The sequence below is a fragment of the Camarhynchus parvulus genome, chromosome 2 (genome assembly GCF_901933205.1).
Source record: "Camarhynchus parvulus chromosome 2, STF_HiC, whole genome shotgun sequence".
Taxonomy (NCBI): Eukaryota; Metazoa; Chordata; class Aves; order Passeriformes; family Thraupidae; genus Camarhynchus; species Camarhynchus parvulus.
Window position 1 is genome coordinate 101,361,398 of NC_044572.1, and position 20,560 is coordinate 101,381,957.

At 40.8% G+C, this 20,560-nt stretch overlaps 1 protein-coding gene across 1 annotated transcript in view; it reads right to left on the reverse strand.

Moving 5' to 3' along the window:
- PTPRM (protein tyrosine phosphatase receptor type M) overlaps positions 1-11,597 on the reverse strand; it is a 442,005-nt gene extending 430,408 nt beyond the window's left edge. The window contains 1 exon segment of the mRNA XM_030966307.1: positions 11,054-11,597. Within this exon segment, the coding sequence (XP_030822167.1) occupies positions 11,054-11,126 (73 nt within the window). The 5' untranslated portion in view covers positions 11,127-11,597.
- Positions 11,598-20,560: the final 8,963 nt, after the last annotated feature.

Here is a 20,560-nt window from a genome sequence, read left to right on the forward strand (position 1 = left end):
GCACTGATTTGAAGCAAACAGGGATGTCAGATACTGCTTGACTGAAGAAGATTTACTGTGGACCAGTTCATGAAACCACAAGTTTATGTTCATTCTGAAATTAAATGTAATTCAAAAATATGGACAGTATGCATTGCTTGGGGTCGGGGCTACACATCAGAAACTGGTTCCATTTCTTGCAATGGGCCAACAGAAACGACAGGTAAGCAGTAACTTTAAAAATGCAAGTTTCCATGTTGCAGTGTAAACTGCAACCCAATCCATATAACCAAAACCTCTGAAGTAGTTTCTGACTGACGCCAGAATGACTCCACAGCTGCTGCTTTCCACTTCCATTCATCAAGTCATTACAGATACCTTCCAAAATAAAAATTTAGACCTCCAAAGGCAGTATCTGTTTCTCTTAAGGAATCAGAGAAAAAATTTCAAATGCAGCAGAAAATGCATGCACTGTTTACATTCCCTAATTCCCCTTGAGTTGACCTTGGCCATTCAGCTAGATAAAGCCCAGACAGTCTTTATCTGAAATTCTCAGTCTGAACATATGCTTCACCCCTACTCCAAGTCAGAATTAATATCTGCTCTTCCACACTCCAATTCCATTGCATGACAGAGGAAGATACAGGTGAATAAGGCTGAAGTTCACACTCAGCAATGATCTGCCACTGAGTCAACCCACACCCACTGCAGTGTATTTGTCTATGACTGAAAACAGAAACAGCTGAGGAAAATTATTTTTAAGGGGTTATTTCCTTACATGGATAATCTTATGCTATATACTGGGCTAAAATTTCAAGAGCATTTTAAGGCTTTTTATGTTTACACCTTTCTGTGGCCATGGAAAGTTTTTAACAAGGGTAACATTAAAGTGCCCAAAATTCAGGATTGCAAAGAAGCACCAGATTCTCATAGACAAACTTTCCAAAGAGCAACTGTACATGTCAGGATCCAGCTCTGAAGCCTCTGCAAGACTCATTTAAAAACCCCCGTCTGTATCTGCTGGTGGTGCACGGCTGCTGCAGAAGTCAGGGGTTTTACCTGTCAAGAGTGCATTTCAACCTGTCTTGGGCTCCTGGGCCCAAAGCAATTTCAATGCATATTTGCCTTAAAGGGCGTGTGCTTGTCTCAAACACTCCTAAATAAATAAAACAAACCCCAGCATTTTCCAATTCCACAAATGAAAGCGGTACACCAATTCACATAAAATCCCTTACTAGCCTAGATTTATAGAGGCAATTCTGACAACAATTCTTGATGTAAAAATAAATAAAACACACCTCATGAACTTTATATGTGGTCTTCAATCCACGTGCTTTTCTGTTGCCATAAACAGCAGGTACTAATGTAATGGGAATATACAGGCTTCCATTTCACATTTTCATCCTTTAAGGTTTCAAACAGATATTAACTGTAGTTGTCTTTTGGTTTTGTTGGTTTGCCAACACAAGGTCTGTGATGCTCACAGACCTAACCCCAAAAGGCTTCTTTCCCCATTTAAAAAGTTGCTTGCAAATGTTTTCCCCTGAGCTAGGACAGAGTCAAGATGACATCTCTCAGACACGGTAAAAAGGGCATCAGCTGCACAGTGCCTCAAAATTATGACTGGGACAACAATTTATCTTACATAACTGAGAAATTACTTCAGTATCAAGCTGTTTCTGCAGAAGTTAAAAAGGAAAAGCTTAAGTGATGTGTTATGTAAAGTGCTTATATTAAAGTGTTGAATGCGGTGCTTTGTAAAATAATCTTCATCTACTCTGCAGAATTCAGAAAGGTAACATTAAAGGAAAAAGGTTATAGCTATTTTCAGTCATTAACACAAGAACTACCCCACTGAGAACTATGGCTCCTGGAAATGTCCATAACTGCCTCTATCTCTTAAACACATGACAGTATTTAACCATGTTTTTGAGTTTCCAGGGAAAACTGAAGCTAGAGGTTGTGACAAGCGGCTGCTGTAGATTTTCTCTAAATTGTTTGGCAGTTCTGAGTTATCACCTTCCTTTCTTTTAATGTTTTGTAAATGGAAATTCAGGAGATTTCTCAACCATGTGGAAAAAAAAAAAAAGAAATTCCAACTAGTCTGGCTATGAAGATCCTCATCCACGTCACAGTCAAATGCCAGAGCACAGAGTTAAATCTGGATCTCCCACACCTATGTGGGAGCTCTGATCACTAAGCAACTATTAAAACAGGAACTTTAAAAAATTTATATAAATCTAGATATACACACACACACATATGTCTTCTTCATGCTGTCCTCCAGGGGTGTGGTTCATGTTAAGCAATGCCATCCCAACACAGAATCAGGAAAGTCTCCAGGCTCAGAAAGCTCCAGAGAGGGAAAAGAGTTCATTGGTTAAGATTTTATGACATATCTTAAAATAGTAAAGGAAAAAGAGGTATTACACTATAGAAAAACTATGAACTTCCAAATTAATCATCAGAACACTCTTGCTCCTGAATTACACTGATTGACAGAAACATCACAGCAATTACAATATGGGTGGAAGAGGGAAGAAGGGTGGAAGATGGAAGAAGCAACAATGAAATTCAAACAAAACATATCTAAATCGCGTAAGAAGAATGAGCAACTGTACTAAACTAAGCAGCTACAGAGGAAACAGTAATGTCTGCTATGGCAATTGACTTTCATCTTTGTTTTCAACTGTTCACTGAACTCTGCTAGAACAGTAAAAAGCCATGAAGGTAAAAAAAGGAGAAGTGAGCAAAACAGAAGTTTCTATGTAGGTAGAGGACAATGTGAATCCCTTTAGGAAACCTTCACCTCTCCTTGAGATATAACCTGGAAACACTCTTTTTGTCAGAAACTATGAGTAACTACGCTCAGAAATTCTACCCTCCAAATCTATTTAGACTTGGTAACCAAAACTTTAAGATGTGCATATAGCTGACCATTTTTTGTTCACAAACTACTGCATCAGTCATAGCAGCATGACTAAGCACCAGATGCCAAAATAAGGATTTGGCCATAGAGGGAAAGAAAAATACAACCCCTCCCTGCCACTACATCTGCGTCAAGTACACCATGAAAAATGCAAAGGTCTGCTAATGGGTAGCAACTCATCAACTTTAAGACAGGGGCATACAAACTAGTACACAGATTACAGACATATACACAAGTATGTAACTGCACATATCAGGGGTGGAAGTTATTTACTCAGTCTAACGTATATTCACCCGAAAAAAACCCACTTGAATAGCCACTCAATTTACCTGTAACAATCCATCAAGCAAACCTTAAGTATTACGTTACCGATTCACTATTTATCCACCTGAAAGTACACAAAAACTCCTGTAATATCCTCCTCAATCTTATGTTAGAATCTTATCTGCACAAATAAACTGTTCTTTCACCTAATGAGCCTAAATTTATGTGCTACAGAATTAAAACAAAGGTCCATTGACAAAAGTATTCTATTCACTACATTATTTATAAATAGTCTAAACCAGATTTTATTTTAGAGTTTGGGATAAAAGATGTGACAGGATTCAAGATAATAAAGCATGAGCTTTCTGAAAACTTCCCTAAAATAACCGTGCCTTAAACAAAAAAAACCCAAGCAACAAAACAACAAACAAGCAAAAAACCCCCCGAAAATATGTGTTGGAAAAAAAAAATCTGCTCTAAAACAGGTGTGTGATGCTCTATTTCATTCTCCTAGAAAATGAAGAGCTGAAGTGATAAAAGAGGTAATTAGCTGTTAGTTATTCCAGAGCAAAAACACATTTCTAGTGATTAACAAAAAAATGCTGTAAGAGATATTTATAATAGCTTAGCAGTGAAGAAGATTAAAAAGACAAAAAAACGGGGGGGAGCAATAAAAAAGCTAATCTACCCCACAAAAAATCCCACTGTAATGAAAAATTATTTTTCTAAATTAGAGTAGATTACACATTGGGGGTGGGGAGGAGAAAAACAAACAGTCATAAGTGAAACGTTGGGTTTACACCATTTCGGAGAAAAAAATTAAAGATTCATTAACATCATTACATTTAATCATATGTGTAAAGATAATCAACTATTGCTATGTAAAGCTGTCAGAAGACATATCTGAGCATTGAATACATTATTAAAAACAAATGTGTTGAAAACTAAGATAATAAAAAATAAGAAAACATGAATAATTATAAATTCACTCCCACTTTCCACAAGTAATTCAGCTGCCTTTTAGACTTCAGAGTATTTTTCTTACATCGTCTCTTCTAGTAACATTCATCTCTTCCATGCTTCCAGAAAATGCTATTCCTTCTTTCCCACCTTTCCCCCCAGGACACACAAAGTCTAACCTGTTTTCAGAACTCCTTCCTGCTAATATTGCCATGGTTTTGTCTGAACAACTGTGTTTATTACTTTTTTTTTCCCCTACCATTGCTCCTTATGTGGCAAAGGGTCACTGTGGAGTCAGACACTTCTGGCTGAGACACTTTCCTATTCTCTGCAGATACTGAGCATGGGTATGCATCAGAGGCATAAATACACTTTAATTTTTACTGCTATTACTCTCAGAAATCTGGGCACAAATATGTCTTTCCTTCATTTTTAAAGCATATGTGCCACCTTACCCTCTGTCTCCTCATAGCATTAATGGAAGCCACATGGCTTGAAAACCAACACACCACCTCCTTATGCCAAAAGGAAACAGAATTCCACAGACAGCAACATCATCTCCACAGATAATTATTCTGAACGGATCAGAAAGGTTCTTAATAGGTTGTGAGGAGACATGTACTCCCTCAAAACTTAAGGTTATATCTTAACCATCCTGATTGATTCTTAAATATTATCAGACCGCTGCAGCAATAGTTTTTGTATTTAAAACACTAGGAAAGTAGTGACAATTTCTCTGTAGTTTCATGTATTTTAGTCGTACTAGAGCATCCATTCATCTTTCTGTTGAATACTAACACTGATACTGAAATCAGCTTTTTTACACGTAATTAAAATTTAATTTGTATTGTAACCAAACTGATGCAAACAAGCCACCAATGGATTAAAATTCTCTAGGTCACAAAAATCCATCATCTGTTTTCACACCTCCCCACCTCCAAATACACCTACATTCTCACAATGCCTAGCTTACAGCCCTTTCTCTTCCTGTGCTTAGAAAAATGGATTTAGAGATGCAGCTACACCTAGTGATCAGCAGTAGATCACAGCAGGCAAAACTCTGGAAGACATGACAAAATGATTCAGAAAGAAGTATCTGAATACATTTGAGTGAACAGACTGACATAGGAAAATTTATTGCTACTTTTTTTTTGTTTCTCAATACATGACCATATGTTCCAAATACATTTCAGTGTCTCAAAATCATGTTTTAACTCATAACATTACGCATCAGAAATAAGAGAATTGGAAGTTATCAACAAAATAAAATGAAATTAAATGAAATAAGGAGAAGACTTTCAATTTTTCTTGAAGAAAATGAGGAGGTAATTCAGCTGCATTCACACATTGTGGAGCAGTGGTTAGCTGACAAGGGTCACTAGACATGATACAGCAGGCTGACCAAGCTCTTGGCCTCCATATAAAGCAAAGATAGAGTGTCCTTGGGTGCAGCTGTTAGACAATAATGAGATACAAAACAGGAGCAAGAATGTAGAAATGTCCCAGCCGAATAACGCAAGGATGCAGACCTAGGCGTGTTTGACCTTTAACCATGTGACCAATGATGAGCTTACCTTTGCACTATGTGTGAGCTTCATTAACCCTAGTATAAAAATATGCATCGATTATCAATAAATGAGACTTGCTGATCATTCGCATCGAGTGCTGCTTTTCTCCCACCAACCCAACAACACATTAACAGTTTGTTCCTGGGAAAATTTTCAAAACTAATACTTCTTTCCACAAGAGTCATAATTGTGAGCTGAAAGGTTTGTAATTGCATGTCATTTCCTGGGGAAACATCTTCAGAATTTAGTGACATAGCACAGAAATAAGAGTTTGACAGCGATATTAACAAGCTTTAAACACTAGAGATATCCCTCTCAAAAAGCCTGTCCTTCAGCATAAAGTTGCAACACGTGAAGTACAAGATCAGTTCACAGATCCTGACCCCATAACATCACTGGACTTTGTTCCATCAAGTCTACACTCATTATCTTCCCCCCAGCTGAATCCAACGATGCACACTCAAGGGGCTGGGCTGTCTCAGCAGGAATGTGCAGAACTGGCATGGCCACCAGCAACTCCCCTGGTTGACATTTTCACTGACCATGGCAGGGTGTGGGTGAGCATACATGAGAAATAAACCATGCCTACATCTCCAGGTCACACGCAAGTGACATTAGCAAGGTGGAGTCAGAGAAAAGCTTGCTCACTCTACCCTAACATGTTTTGTGATTTGCCTGGGGATTAGGTCTCTCTAGCTGCCAATCTAGCAACTTCTGTGAGCACTGAAGATATAAGCACATATAATACATGAAACAAAAATATTGTTTCAGGACACTGTAATTTGTTTTCCTCATGAATTCTGACAACTGCTAAATCATGAGACCAAATGAACACCATAGCATTTTTTTCACCCAGTGTTATTAAATCCTTGCAGTATTTTGTAAGATTTATTTTTAATTTCTGATGATGTCTCATTACTATCTTTTGAAACCAGAACAGCTAAATAAAATAAATTTAAAAAAAAAACCAAAATGCCCACCACACAATTTCTTTTTTGATGAACTGTGCCACTTCCGAAGACCTGACTCATTTTTAGCTGAAGCATTCTAAAGCACATCCCAGTTCACATGGGAACACAAACTTTAGTTGATTTGTTATAGCTGCAAAAAGTTAAAAAAAAACAAAACTAAAAAACAACATCACATTCAGAAGCAGATTTTTCAAAATGCTTCCATTCATTTGCTGGAGTATTTTAAATATGAATAATCTTAGATTTAAAACAGAAATCAAGTCATTCACCTATTCACCTAACAGCTGTAATAGCAGCAGCAAAAATCTCTGAACAGTGGGAAGTTTGGTTTGACAATCTTCCCCCACAGCTCTCACTGTTTAGCGAGGCCAAGTCCATGCTGTGACCTGTAGCTGGAATAGTTTTGTAGCTGAGCTGACAAACTGCATCAGCCACTAATAAAGCTGCATCTTCACTGGCATTTGTTACTTCCTTTAGAAGATGCAGGAATACAGACTTGATGGATGGGTGGAGAGAACGAAAAGCAGGTGGAATAAGCAATGCAAACAAAAGCAGAATTTGCTAAAGTGAGATATAACTACACTTGGAGTTCTTTGTTGCTAAAGTGATCAGAGTAACTAACACAGACTTTCAAACAGAGATCCTGAATACTCTGAGAAATCTCTTTAAACACAGCTAATTATATCAGAAACTTCTTATTTTCTAGGCATTGCCAGGAGCTTCATTTCAGCTAGGATAGGGCCTATGAAGACTTAACCTATATTCTTTCTTTTCTCTGCAGTCACCAAACATCAACATGATCACAGTAAGTTTCAACTTCAGCATGTCAAACTTCTTCCTTACATCACTTTTCTGGAAAATGTGATTCTTCTTTTTAAAGTGCCTACACCCAAAAATGAACAGATGAGGCTAAGGCACAACATCTATTCAGAATGCAAGGTTTTGTATTTTTAATCCATGACACAGCTTGAGAATGACTATTCTTTGTGTAAAACCTTTACTACTCACTAGGAAAAATAATTTTTAAATTTTGTACAGCACTTTTCCTCCTTTTCTTCTCTTCATAATTGCCACTAGTCCTGCTTCATTACAAAGGGACTCCTACAAGTATTTTTAATCAGTCTGTCCATCCTTCTCACTGCAACAGGACTCATTTCTTCTCAGAGAAAAACTAAAACTTTTTAAACCAGTGCCACAAAAAGAGCATTGATATACAACCTTGGTGCTTTTCACAGCAAAAGAGAATATAACAGACTAATAATAGCCCTCCCTCTGTAAGAGTCAGGCTGTAACCAAGAAACACCAATTTCAGAATCCAGGCTGTGTGCACATTTACATCTACCTGAATAGGAATGCCTTCATAAAAACACAGTTTCCAAGTTCTCTTACACATTTCCTTGCTTTCAATTTCACCTCCCCATTTTTGTATTTGACAGAACTCATCCCATCCAGACTCTTAATTTTATGGAGACCAAATATTTATGTTTACAATGTCTCTCTTAACTTCCCCTATCTCTGTGTTTGACCTAAATCCCTTACAGGAGTGAATTGCTTTCTCTAGCCTGAATAATCTACCAAGCAGGTGGACGAAGGAAGATGGTGGAGTCAAGTGGCATTTTCTATGACTGAACACCACTTTTCAGGAACTTCAGTAATATTAACATTCAGTCTTCACATGAGACTGACTTAATAACATTTTGCTAAAATTATAAACAAAACCAGCTAAATTAGGTGCACTACAGTTTCTCAGAAAGAAACTAAAAAACAGTAAAATAACCCAAAACTAATATTGCAGAAAGAGTCCAGCTACTTCTAAAAACTTAGGATAAGTAGTACTGTCCATTTAAGACAATGTTTTCAGTAACATCTCTGAAATTCAAATTCTTGAGATCATTTACTTCTTGAACCGATGAATCCAGAATTTTAAAATCTTCAGTTAAGGACTCAGAGAAAATCTCATTGTTATTAACCGTTAAGCTGCTTTCAAAAGATTACTTGAAAGCTCCCAGGCCTTAAAAAGCCAAGATCTGATCTTTCAGTAAGATTATTTTCTAAATAAGAAACTCAAATAAGACAATTGCTGAAGACAACATTGGAACCAATCTTTGTGAAACAAATCAGTCAGTTTAGAAAAGGGTACAAAATAAAACTAGAACTATAAATGCCACAGGCACTAAATTCACACACTGCTATTCTTTGCTTAGAACATGTGTGGAGTTGGTTTTGTTTCTTTTTCCTTTGTTTGTTTTTAAACTTTTCATAGGTTAGTCTCATAACTCCCTTCTGCAATAAGGGACAGCTATTACAAAAGGTAACTGCCCAACTCAAGGATGGATTTTTCTGTCATTTAATTTCTATGATGCCGATCCATCCAGGTTTTAACAAAAGAAGGAGCATTATTCTTCCCCCAAGCAAAAATTATACCCAGACACAGGCTTCATATGGTAAAGCACAAAAATGGAAAATTTTGTTCCCAGTGCTGAGAATCGACACTAAAAAGAAAAAAATCTGTACATGCATCTTCACAAATAATCTTTACCTTCAATACTTTACATATACATATATACACATGGGGAGAAAACTGGGCAGATTCTGATTCCCTTGCCATCTCACTGAAATGTGTAAATAGAAACCTCTGTTACTGAGTACTTCAGATGGTGTGGAATTGCACCCTTGGAATAACTGTATGCACAAGTCATTGGTGAATTGTTCATGGTTTATAGCACTGCTCTCGCCGCAGTATGTCAGGTAAATGAATACAACAGATACAAATCAAACAGTAATGTGGGATTGTTCTTCAGCAACACGAACAGCACTTCAGTGCTGATCCCAGTACAGTATCAGCACATCGCATGCACAAGCCACTTAAATATCCAGAAGAAGAGTCACCCCAGCTTAACTTTAAACAAAAAGTTAGACAGTTCACACAGGTCAGCAATGAGTTACAGATTTATCTTAATAAACCAAGTGCTCCCATTGAAGTCTGGACACTAGACTTCCAACATTAATGAGCTGTAGAGCAAATATAACTGAGCCCAGTTTCATAATTCGCTGCAGAGCATACCCTCCTTCTAACAGGAATTTGGAAAATATATCATCATTGTTCCATATCACCTTGGAACACAACGTTTTTCTACTCAGATCTTCTGTTTCATCTACAATTAAAATTGCTCTCAAGAAGCTAGGGGAAATGCAGCTACGTATACAAGAGGTCCCTGGAACAAAACATAAAACCAGGAATTTAATTTTTTTTAATAAGTTCTATACTAGACCACCAACTCCCAGTCATAAAACTTGGTTTAGCTACAGTGCCTCATAGATGCAACACGTAATGTGCAGAATATAAACTATTCTGCAGCCTGAGCAACAAGGAGTCAGAAGGATTGCTTCCCACCAGATCAAAGCACACTTCGCACGAACTGAGGACCAGATGTCTTCAATTTAACGTGCTTTCAGTTGCACTAACTTCATGTTAGGAACAAAACACACCAAAAAGAATTCCTGAGTTACTCTTTGCAGGAAGAACTATTTCACAATCCAAATTTCTGTCTAAAATTACGGGTTTCTCCAACATATAAATAAGACAGGGGTGCAGGCAGGGGACTCGAGACCGAAATAACCATCTGCAGGTCTGGGGCTTCGGGGAACACAGGAACGCCGCCGCTGATGGGGCACTTTGCGGGGCTGCTCTTGGCTGTGAATGCCGGCACCCATCGGACGCGGGCAGTTCCTGCCCTGCCCTGCCAGGTGCCGCTCTGGGGGCTGCAGAGAGCGCGCGGCCGGGGCTTTCCCCCGGTGTCTCACAGCCGCACCTCCGGGCAGAGCCGAGGGCGGGGAGCGGCGGGGGCCAGTGCCCAGGCACCGGCGGGCGGGCAGAGCCGCGGGGCCCCGGCGGGCAGCACCGCAAGCCCTCCTCCTTCCCCCGAGGCCAGCCGCGGCGGCGGGCGGAGCGCCGGGGACCGGCTCACCTCGCCCTCCTGCGCCGGGGCAGCGGGAAACTTTCGGGAAGTCAGTGGCGGAAAAACGCCGGAGCGAGCCCGAGTCCCGCCCGTCCCTCCAGCCCTGCCCTAGGGCTGCCCGAGCCCCACCAGCCTCTTGACCTTCCATATCAGGGGCTCAGGGGCGCCAGCGGAGCGGCATCCCGGCGCCGCCGCTCCTCGGGACACTTTTTCCACCCCATCGACGCAGCGGTTCCGAAGTGTCAGACCCGTCAGGGGGATGGGGAAAAAATAAGAAGAAAAAAAAAAGAAAAGTATACAGAAAAAACCAAAAAACCGAAACTAAACCCCCACCGCCTCCGAAGTGCCCGCGCCCCCCCCGCCCCTCCGCCGCCTGGCCCCGGGAAGGCTGCCCGGCCCCGGGCTGGCGAGCCGACTCCTTACCTGTGAACGTCTGCGCTCCCGCTGCCAGCAAAAGTCCGGCCAAAGTAACCAGGCAAGTTCCAACTTTCCCCATATTTCCAGCCCTTCCTGCTCCGAATCCAGCAAAGTGCCAAAGTGTTTGCCAAAGTAGGAGGCGCCCCCTCGCCCCCCTCCAGTCCAGTGGGGCAGGCGAGGAGGGGGCAGCCGGACCGCCGCACTTGGTGCTCCGCGGGCTGTTCTTCCCTCCTCGCCCTCTGTCCGCTCTTACGGGCAGGGAAGAGGGTGCGAAGTGGCCGGCGGCCGCCCACCCGTCTGCCTTCCTCCGGCCGCGCCGCTGCCCCGGGGGCTGTGCGGGCGCCGCTCGCCTCCCCCGGTGCCCGGGGGGACACCCTTAATCGCGGAGCCTCCTCGGCCGGCGCCGCCGCTAGTCCCGGCTCAGCTCCCTGACTGACTCGCGGTCCCCCCGGCGGGCGGGCGGGCTGAAGGGAGCGGGGAAAGTCACGCCCAGCCGCCGGCGCCGCCGCTCTCCCCCACTAGAGGGCGAGGCGGCCGGGCCCCGCCGCCGACAGCAGCTCGGGGGCGGCCGCCGCCTGCGGGGGCGAAGCGCTCGGAGCTCCCTCCCGCCCCGCTGCCCCGAGCGCGACTCGGCTGAGGAGGTGATGGCTCCGTGCCGGGCAGGAGGATGTCGAAAGTTCGGGGACAGTCCGGGGGGAAGAGAGGAAGGAGCCAAAAGGGAAAAAAAACAATCTGAGCCAAGAGTCTCGGTAACTTTGCCGCGGGCTGGCCCCGGCCAGAGCCACAGGCGCTGAAGTTGTGGCCGCCGCGGGTCCCTGCCCCGCCGCGACGGGGCCCCGCAGGAGCGAGCGGTCCGGCCCCGGGGGACCGGTCTCGCCCCCGCCCCGCCGCTCTGGCGCTGCTCCGAGCGCCGGGACAGGGAAGGGGAAGCGCAGGAGAGGGGGAGAGCGCCGGCTTTCCATAAGCGCTTCGGTTTGTTTGTACAGGCGGTCTGGAGCCTGTCGGAAGAACTAGTTGGAGGCCACCGCTCAGCCTTCCGCGGGAACCGCAAGCGGTGAGAGCCCTGCCCGCACGGCGAACGGCTGATACCGAGAGGAAATTGAGATGTAAATGGGTTCTCCGGGCTGGCGAGGAGCGGCACTGTCGTGTACATTAATTGCTTCGCATTGGCGTGCTGCTCATAAAACTTAATCGCCTTGCCTAGCCCTCGGTAAGAGCCACCCTTCGCCCCTCCGGAGCGCTTCGGGAAGGGATCGCCCCCGAGAGCGCCCAGCCCGGCCCCCGGTTCAAGACACGGGCGCAGCTCTTAGTCCTGCGGGTGAAGGATAACGTCAGGAATTAGCAGGGTTAGAGAGGGAGTGATGGAAATAAAATCACATTAAAATGGCAATTATCTCTACTCATTTGCAGCGTGTGACTTGTGGCATTTATCTCCGCGTCACGTATGAAATACAGCTGCATGACAGCCGTCCTCCCGCTGGGGCTCCGGCTCCTGGTGTCCATGGCACTGCAAGGATGTGTTTGCTGGTTTTAAAACAGTTTTAAAACTAAACTGGAATTCTAGAGGTGGGAATATTTTTGTTGGTTCTCGCTCTCAAATAAAGGTTTTCCTTTCAAGTGCAACTGTGGCCAGATTTAATGCCTTGTTTATTCCGTGCGGGTTACTAAATCGATAAAAGCAAGAATTTGGATAATGCTGGTTTAAGAGCTTGAGCTCAGGTTCTAGGTTCTGGTTTTTCTCCAGCACAGGTCCTCTGTTTTCCATGCTGCTTTTCCATGTAGTTAGCCGGCTTCGCTGCCGCTTTCCATCGAACTCCAAACTCTACCCATCCCCCGCACGGCCGTGCGAGCTCCGGCATATTTAGTGATTTGTGCGTATTCTGAACTGTTTCTACATACAACACATTAAGTCCGAGCTTGGGCACACAGCTGTATCGTTTCCAGTGATCGCCCAACCATGCTGTTTTCGGGACGCTGCTCTGTTATGTTTTGGGTGGTGCATCTGCGACTCGATGCGTGTCCCTTCGCGAGGGGACGCGAACTTCGGGGTGCGTGGGGCTACGGCGGCTGCTCCAGAGGTAACGCAAGGGGGCAGAATAGCATTAATTGTTGTGTTTCCTGACGTCAGACTGCTTCTTTGCAATAGCAACTATCCCCTGAGTTTATTGTTTGCCCAGAACTTCAGTCTTGTCCCGCCCCCTCCCAAAAAAAAGACGTTGCCTTAATTCCCAGAAGCCTTGGTAATCTATGGATATTTTACAATAAAAATTCATTTTTTTTTAATTTTGGGGTTTTTTTTCATGGTTACGTAATTGAGGTAATTTCTATTTTCTTTAAAAGCTACAGTTATAGCTTCCAACAATTAGAAAGTATAGGTCTAGAAAGTGTTACCTTTGTAGCAGAAAACTCAAAAAACTTCAAGTGTCAAAAGGAATTTAACTTCCAACAAAATAAACTTTAAAATTTGTCTTCTGGTATATCTAAAAAATAGTGTCTTCTGGCCACTAAAAATCCAGAAATGAGCAGTTACACCAATGTTTATGCTAATGATGATCTCTCTCGGTTCTGAATGTCCAGAGGCACATGAGATCATATCTCTGATCAGCCGTGCAGTGTGGCAAAGTATGGTGTTCCGACATGTAACAGTAGCTCTCCGCCCTGTCTTTATTATGGGGAATTGGAAAAATCCATGCCTATATCCACAGCTATCTGATGTTAGTTTAGAAAAGATGAGAGTTGCTGAGTTCTGAGGATTACAGAAGAGCATTATAAGATTGTTTGGTCACAGTCACACTGGGAGTGAGGCTAAAGTGCTTGACCTTCAAAGACACAACCAGTCTGCTTTAATTAGGGCAAATCTAACAAACAGTTGAGCTCCAGGGAATTGCTAAACCGACAAGAACAATAGAAAACACAGGTCATGCGTGGCTGATCGGGAATGGTGAGCTGTGTTGCACTGTGCTCAGTACTGGAGCGTGCAGGAAAACTGTCCAGAAGCTGTACAAAAAGAACTGGAGCATCAGGAAAAGACTAGACAAAACTCACAGGTTCACTGGTGGTTTGGTTCCAAGAATGCATTCAAGAAAGTTCACTAAAGGCTAAGCTGTGGCTGGAGAGGGGATTGGAAGTATCTGCATTGGGAGAAAAAAAAAAAGTACTTTGTTGATTGTTTTTCACTGACAAACAGATACTTTAGATACCTCTCATCTGTTCCTGAACTGGATCACCTCAAAGAAATACCTGTTTACAGTTATCTACATAGACATACTTCAGCTGAAAAACACAGGATTTCCCAATTATCACAAATAAAATTATTCCTGCTGAAAGGAGTCAAAGAATGAGACAGTAAGACATGTAGAATAAGAAGAAAATCTGGAAATGGTGGTAACTAATTTCTGGGTTTTAATGTACATCAATAGGAAATGCACATAACCAGCCTTCATTGCAAAGATTTTGTTTTATTTTTAAATATGAAAATTGTATACATCCCACTGAGGGAAAATATAACAACCGGATTATAAATTATGAATAATTACACTGTTTATTAAAGAAACTTCACTGGCAGACCTGCCCTCTCTTTGCTAATCATTCTCTTGCAGAACCTTTTCCCATATTCCAGATCTCTCAGCTACTTCTGGCAACTGATTTTTGAACATTTCAAACTGAACAAGAGCTGTATTACTGGTTAGAGAGTCCTGACATCCAAATACTTATCATAATGTGGAAACAGGTCTGCTTGACCTGTGTCAGGAAGTATCCTTTGGGTAGGCATACATCTACACTTAACAGTTAGATACATAGATTGTGTTTATCTATTTAGCTGTTACCTTTAAGATGCTAGTGATATTCACGGTGTTTTTCATTCTGTATTACTGGCGCAAGAACAAGTAAACATATCTCGAATTCTCTAAGACATCAAGGCCACCCTGCATAATCTGTAGCATGAAGTCACCTTCCCTATAATGATACAAAGCAGGAACGCTCTCTTGCTCATGTTACAGCAGAAATAGAAAAGCAAAGACTCATATTCAGATATTGGAGAAAGGCCCAAAAGCCCTGCCGTTTTTTGACCCGTGACAATGCTGATTAAGTGGCCAAGAATGTGGGCTACACAGCTGTCACCTGATCTTTTGGTTCAGTAGCAGATAACATCACTCTCACAGCTCAAAGCTATTTTTTGCACTATCAAGTAGTTAGACAAGAGTGATTTTCACTGGCTCTCTCCATCTTGTTTTCAAGCTCAGACAGACAAGCTTCACAAATCTTTCAATAACACTGCTGTTTAAATATAATGAAAAAGTCATTTTCTTCCTGGGACAGGGGCATATTTTCTTAGCTAAGTACAGCTAGTGAGTGAAAGTATGATTTGCTTTGTTAAAAAAAAGGCAATGATTTCAATTCTCTGGTTTTATCAAAGCTACTTTTCTGCTCAGGAGAATTCCAGAGGCAATCCTTGGTCAGAAGAACTACTCAAAAATAACATCATCTCTGTAGGTCAGGGAAAAATGTGCCAAAAATTTCTTTTTCCATTTGGGGCTTTTTCTTAAATACAGAGCAGCTAATATTCACTTATCTTTAGGTAGCTTTATCTTCTCACCCAGAGTTTACTGATGCTCTTTACCTTTTCACTGCTGATTTTTGTCAAAAGCTACAAAAAGAAAAGTGTGTGTGCTTATCTCTGTGCCAGGATTTATTGATTGCATTATACTCAATTATATTCTATTTCATAATATTTAACATATCTGTATCTGTAGATGCTATAATGGTTTCATTTGTTACTGAAGAACTATTTTAATTTAACTGTAACTCCTCCAGTGTTTATTCAAAAAAGCCTCCCTGTGCCTTTTTTTGAGGGGTAGGGTGAGGTTCCAATAGTGTCTTTAAAAGATCACATCCACTCCATACCTTGTCTTTCCCTTCCTCCAAGGAGCCACAAAGAACTGCTTGGAATCTAAGGTCAATCTAAACCAATCTAAGCAGCTGCAAAAGTTGCTGCATACAAAATGTTCCATCTTCAGTAGAGGCTTATTATCTTTCCTGCTTATTGCTGCTGGGGTGTCTTGGCATTAGAATTGATCCCTGATCATTCATTTGGCACTGAGATACACTTGTCAACTGTGACTGCTCCCTATCAGATATTGCCATGTGTAATATGACTGCCTCCTTCTTCCTTTCTTTTTTTTAATTGCTAATTATTTATGCAAGCAACAATAATTACCCATTTTGTCCCAAGAACATCTTGCTTTATTCACTTGATCACTCTGAAATTTGGTGGTAATAAAACCCAAAGTCTTCTTTGATGCTAGCTGCTAAAACCCAACATTTTTTATAATAGCTGAGGAAATTCTACATGGCCACTACTGGCTTTGATATTAAACCATAGTTGGAGCTTGAGAAAGAAAACACATCCAGATCTTTGAGAAGTATTTAAAACATTAGAGAGTAGCAATCTTTAATCAGAAATTGTTGAAATAGAAGTGAGAAAAAGGTCTGAAGTGTCCAAGTAAGACAGTGGGGGAACTTTAGGATCTGAATGTCAGGAAGGAAGCAAAGAGCAACAGCACACACTGTACAGAGATGGTTACTGTTAGTTCAAGCCCAAAAATAATTAACTGAATTGTAGAAGAATATCTATTTAACATTTGTTATAATAAGACAGATAAGAGAGAGTGTAGCCTAGGCAGGTAGAAGTTTGTAAACTCATAACATTTGAATGCCATGATCCACATATTCTCCTTCTACCACTCATGTGATTTGTACAGACAAGGAAGAACATGCACCTCATACCACGTTGTGTTTGATGTATTTTTATGTCTGCAAGCCAAATTATGTCTCACCTTCTGAATGTCAGCATTTTATTAGAAAACTATTCTGTTTAACTGTCTACAAAACTTTGAACTGTTATGGCTTTTAACTCTAATCTTAGAAATATATCAGTCTGTACATTATATGTGAGAAGCAGGCCTCATCAAATTTGAGCTTCTTGTCGGGGAACGGGAAGGGTCAGCTTCTCCCTAAGGGATGGGGAGCAAGGTCCACTGTGATAAGACATGTTCAAGATAGAGCCCAGCATAAACCCACACACTGGGACCTGGGTCATCGGGGTCCGTTAGCAGCCCTATTGAGATGACTGCTCCTATACCATAGCTCCAGCAGAAGCTGAAGGCTCCAGAGGGAGCTGAAATTATATTTCTGGGACAAAATGGGTAGAGGTTATGGGGGGGTATTCCAAGTGAAGCTGATAGAGTCATTACTGCACTCAAAATCATCTCACTTTTCACCTTTGCATCTTCAAATGTATTACATGGCTTTTAATATATTGTTCTAGCTTCTGATACCTTGTAAAGAAAAGTATCTCCACTGTTTTTCTTTTACTACTTGTTCTTAGCTTCTCCCAAAATTTGCATGTCCTTAGCTGTGTCTCTGTCCATATTGTGAGAAGATATATACAGGAGGTGAGGGCAAAGTAGTCCAAGTATGAAACACTGTTAAACAAACACCTACCGAGAGTGTACAACCTTCAGATTTGTGTGAGGTTGAATAGGATTGGTCAGGAAAGAAGCAGAAACACAATTGATTAAATGCAAATACTTGCAAATATTCATATATTCAGTCTTCAAAGTCTGTACAAATACCGACTGCAATATCATCTTTGTCACTCGTTGCTTTGATCTTGTCATTCATCTGGGTTAACATCCTTTTCTATTACAAATTTAGGCTTAATTTCATTGTCTTCAAAGTTCCGTACTGTTCCACCTCTCCCCACTCATTTGAACTTCAAGTTGCTATTCTTTTTATTCAGTGCTTCTATAATCAACCATGTCAAGGAGTGAAACCAGAAGAATCGAAATTTAGATGAGTGCTGTGAAGTAAGCTAACTTCTCAGTCTTCCAAGACAGAGTAATCGTTCCAAAATAAATTAGTGCTTATTACATAATAGAGGGAACACGCACTGAGTTTTACCAGCAGAGCTATAGCATTTTATTTTTTCTGCTAAAAATACTCTAGTCCATTCCTCTCTGTTGATAAACCATTTTCTAGAGGGGGTTTCTCTGCAGGCTTCTGTCAGATGGAACATTCCCTTTAGGAGTAATCCTTAGAAATGCTTGACAAAAGTTTGGGTTTCAGACATCCTCATAAAAGGCAAAGAACTGAAGTAGACAATTGAAATAGTAATGTCTGATGCCATCAGTGCTAATATTGACTGATCATATCTGCAAGGGCCCTTCAGATGGTTTTTCCAGTTGGAAAAACATATTTCTGACATCTTGGGTTCATTCCACCAAAAATGCACAGAAGTAAAAGCTAACTGAAAAGCCACATTCAGTGGAAGCTTAGTGTCCTTTCTGCCTGTGAACTTGTCTTGAGTTTGTTCACTCATATGTGTTTTTCTCATTTTTCTTCCATAGCTCTAAATTAGCATCAGATAATAGGATCTGTGCCTTGGCATAAGATTAAGTTTTCCCAAAAGTTCATTTACAGCTAATTAGGTGTTTGTGAAACAGAGGAAGTGAAATATGCAGCCTCTTTGGTTCTCTTTGTGGGTCTTAAAAACAGTGATTGATGGATGGAATTATCATTCCTTCAGCCTCTTTATTAATAACTCTGATTTAGCAATGTAACATTCATGTTGTCAGCAGCACCTCCACACAACTTCCTGCTCTAACTTTGATGCAATTGCCATATGAGATGCATGAGACATTATTAAATTGGATCCTATTGGAACAAGAAGTTAAGATTCTTTTTATTCCTACAGTTGTAGTTGAGGGGAAAGACATGAAGTTTATATCTTGTCTCTCAAAAAAAAAATCCTGTGAAGTCTACTTTAACAACAATTTATACTCCTGCAAAACACTGCAATACCATCTCATCAGAGGCAATTCTAAGCAGGCAGGCCCAGTAGTCAGTGATGCAGAATCCATCAGAGAGGCAGGATGTGAGCATAGATGTAAGTACAACCTCTCACAACACTACCTGGGCTGAATGCAGGTTTTTACCCTAATATGTTAAAAAGTTGTTGAGAAGTAAATTATATGTTATAATGATGGCTTCTCTAAATTACACAGTTTGTCTTAGTCATTTGTAGAATTTAGTTCGTATTTGTAAGTATTTTAAAGTATTTGAATGATTTTTTTAATGGTGACAGTGTGTCAGGAGAGGTACTAAAAAATTGGAAGGTTCACATGTAAAATCTATTGTTATTTAGTAATTTTTTCTTATTCTTTCTTTTCCTTTTTTAATATCTGCTTTTTTAGAAAGGGGAGGAATATATTTTGGAGTACTTATGATTGAATTCTTGTTGGTGTTTGCTTGTGCAGAATGATGAAGAGGCGTGAAAGTTAAATGTGCTTCATACCATCATTTTTTCCTCTTGATTGCTTTCATACCAACAGCAGATGTCCAGTGAAGGGACACAAATATTTCCCTTTAGCAAGTCATTCCACTGAAAATAATGGAAGCTTATTTAAATAGTGTAGCTCTGAGGAGACAAAGCGGGGAGCAAACACAGGAGAGAATAAGAGCAGAAATACAGTCAGACAAAGAATGACTTTATTTACATGCAGTGAATCTTTTTAACATTTTACACATAATAAAATTAGTAGCAAATCAACTACCCATTGATTTGTCTAAAGCATTGGGAATGATAATTTGAAATTTGTTGTGGCCATGGATGCTATTGATTTTCCTGCTCCGCGCACTATTGTGCTAAAAATCAATTACTTAATATTTTACATTATACTGGTAAATTATTTTATTAAGTCTAGATTAAGAATTATGATGGATATAAAGGTATGTGCTAAAACATAATGATGAAATGGATTCCTCTTGCAAGTTTAAATAACCATTCTGATGAGAAGAGTGATTGCCAAAATAAAAGCATGATAAATAAAACTCAGGAAGGCTTTGCAGATGTGGTGAATCATATTACTTTGTTTTTCAAAATGAGTGCTGATCCTGCTGTTGCTTATTGTGCAGAACTTAAATTAACGTTAACAGGAATTATGTGCACAGGAAAGCTGCATTGTGGAAAATCTGGGGGTTTTTTACCCTCACACCTCTACTAATGGGAATTACAGGTGTGGTTTGGGGCAAAACCACTACCCATATGAAAAGCCACATTTGAAGGACTTACAGCTCTCAAAAAGGTGAATCTCTGTCAAGTAAGAAAATGTTGTTCTCTCCCTTCTCCCATGCAGTTGTCAGATGTGAGCATTGCTGAGGAAAATTTTTTCATGTTGTGGAACCAATCAGACAGATTCTAAGTCGGGGGCAACTTTTTATCAAAAATCCTTTTTTTGCTTATAGTACAAACAAAAACAATATTAAAAGAATACTACTAAAGCTCAGGCACCACAAAGTTGTAAGACACGTAGATAAAAACAATTCTGTAACATCAGAGCTATACCTCTGCCAAATTCAAAAGTTCAGGTGAAAACAATGAATTGACAAAACTCTTCAGAATATAATTTAATGAATTAAGTATAACCTTTGTGGTCAGAAACATTGCAGATA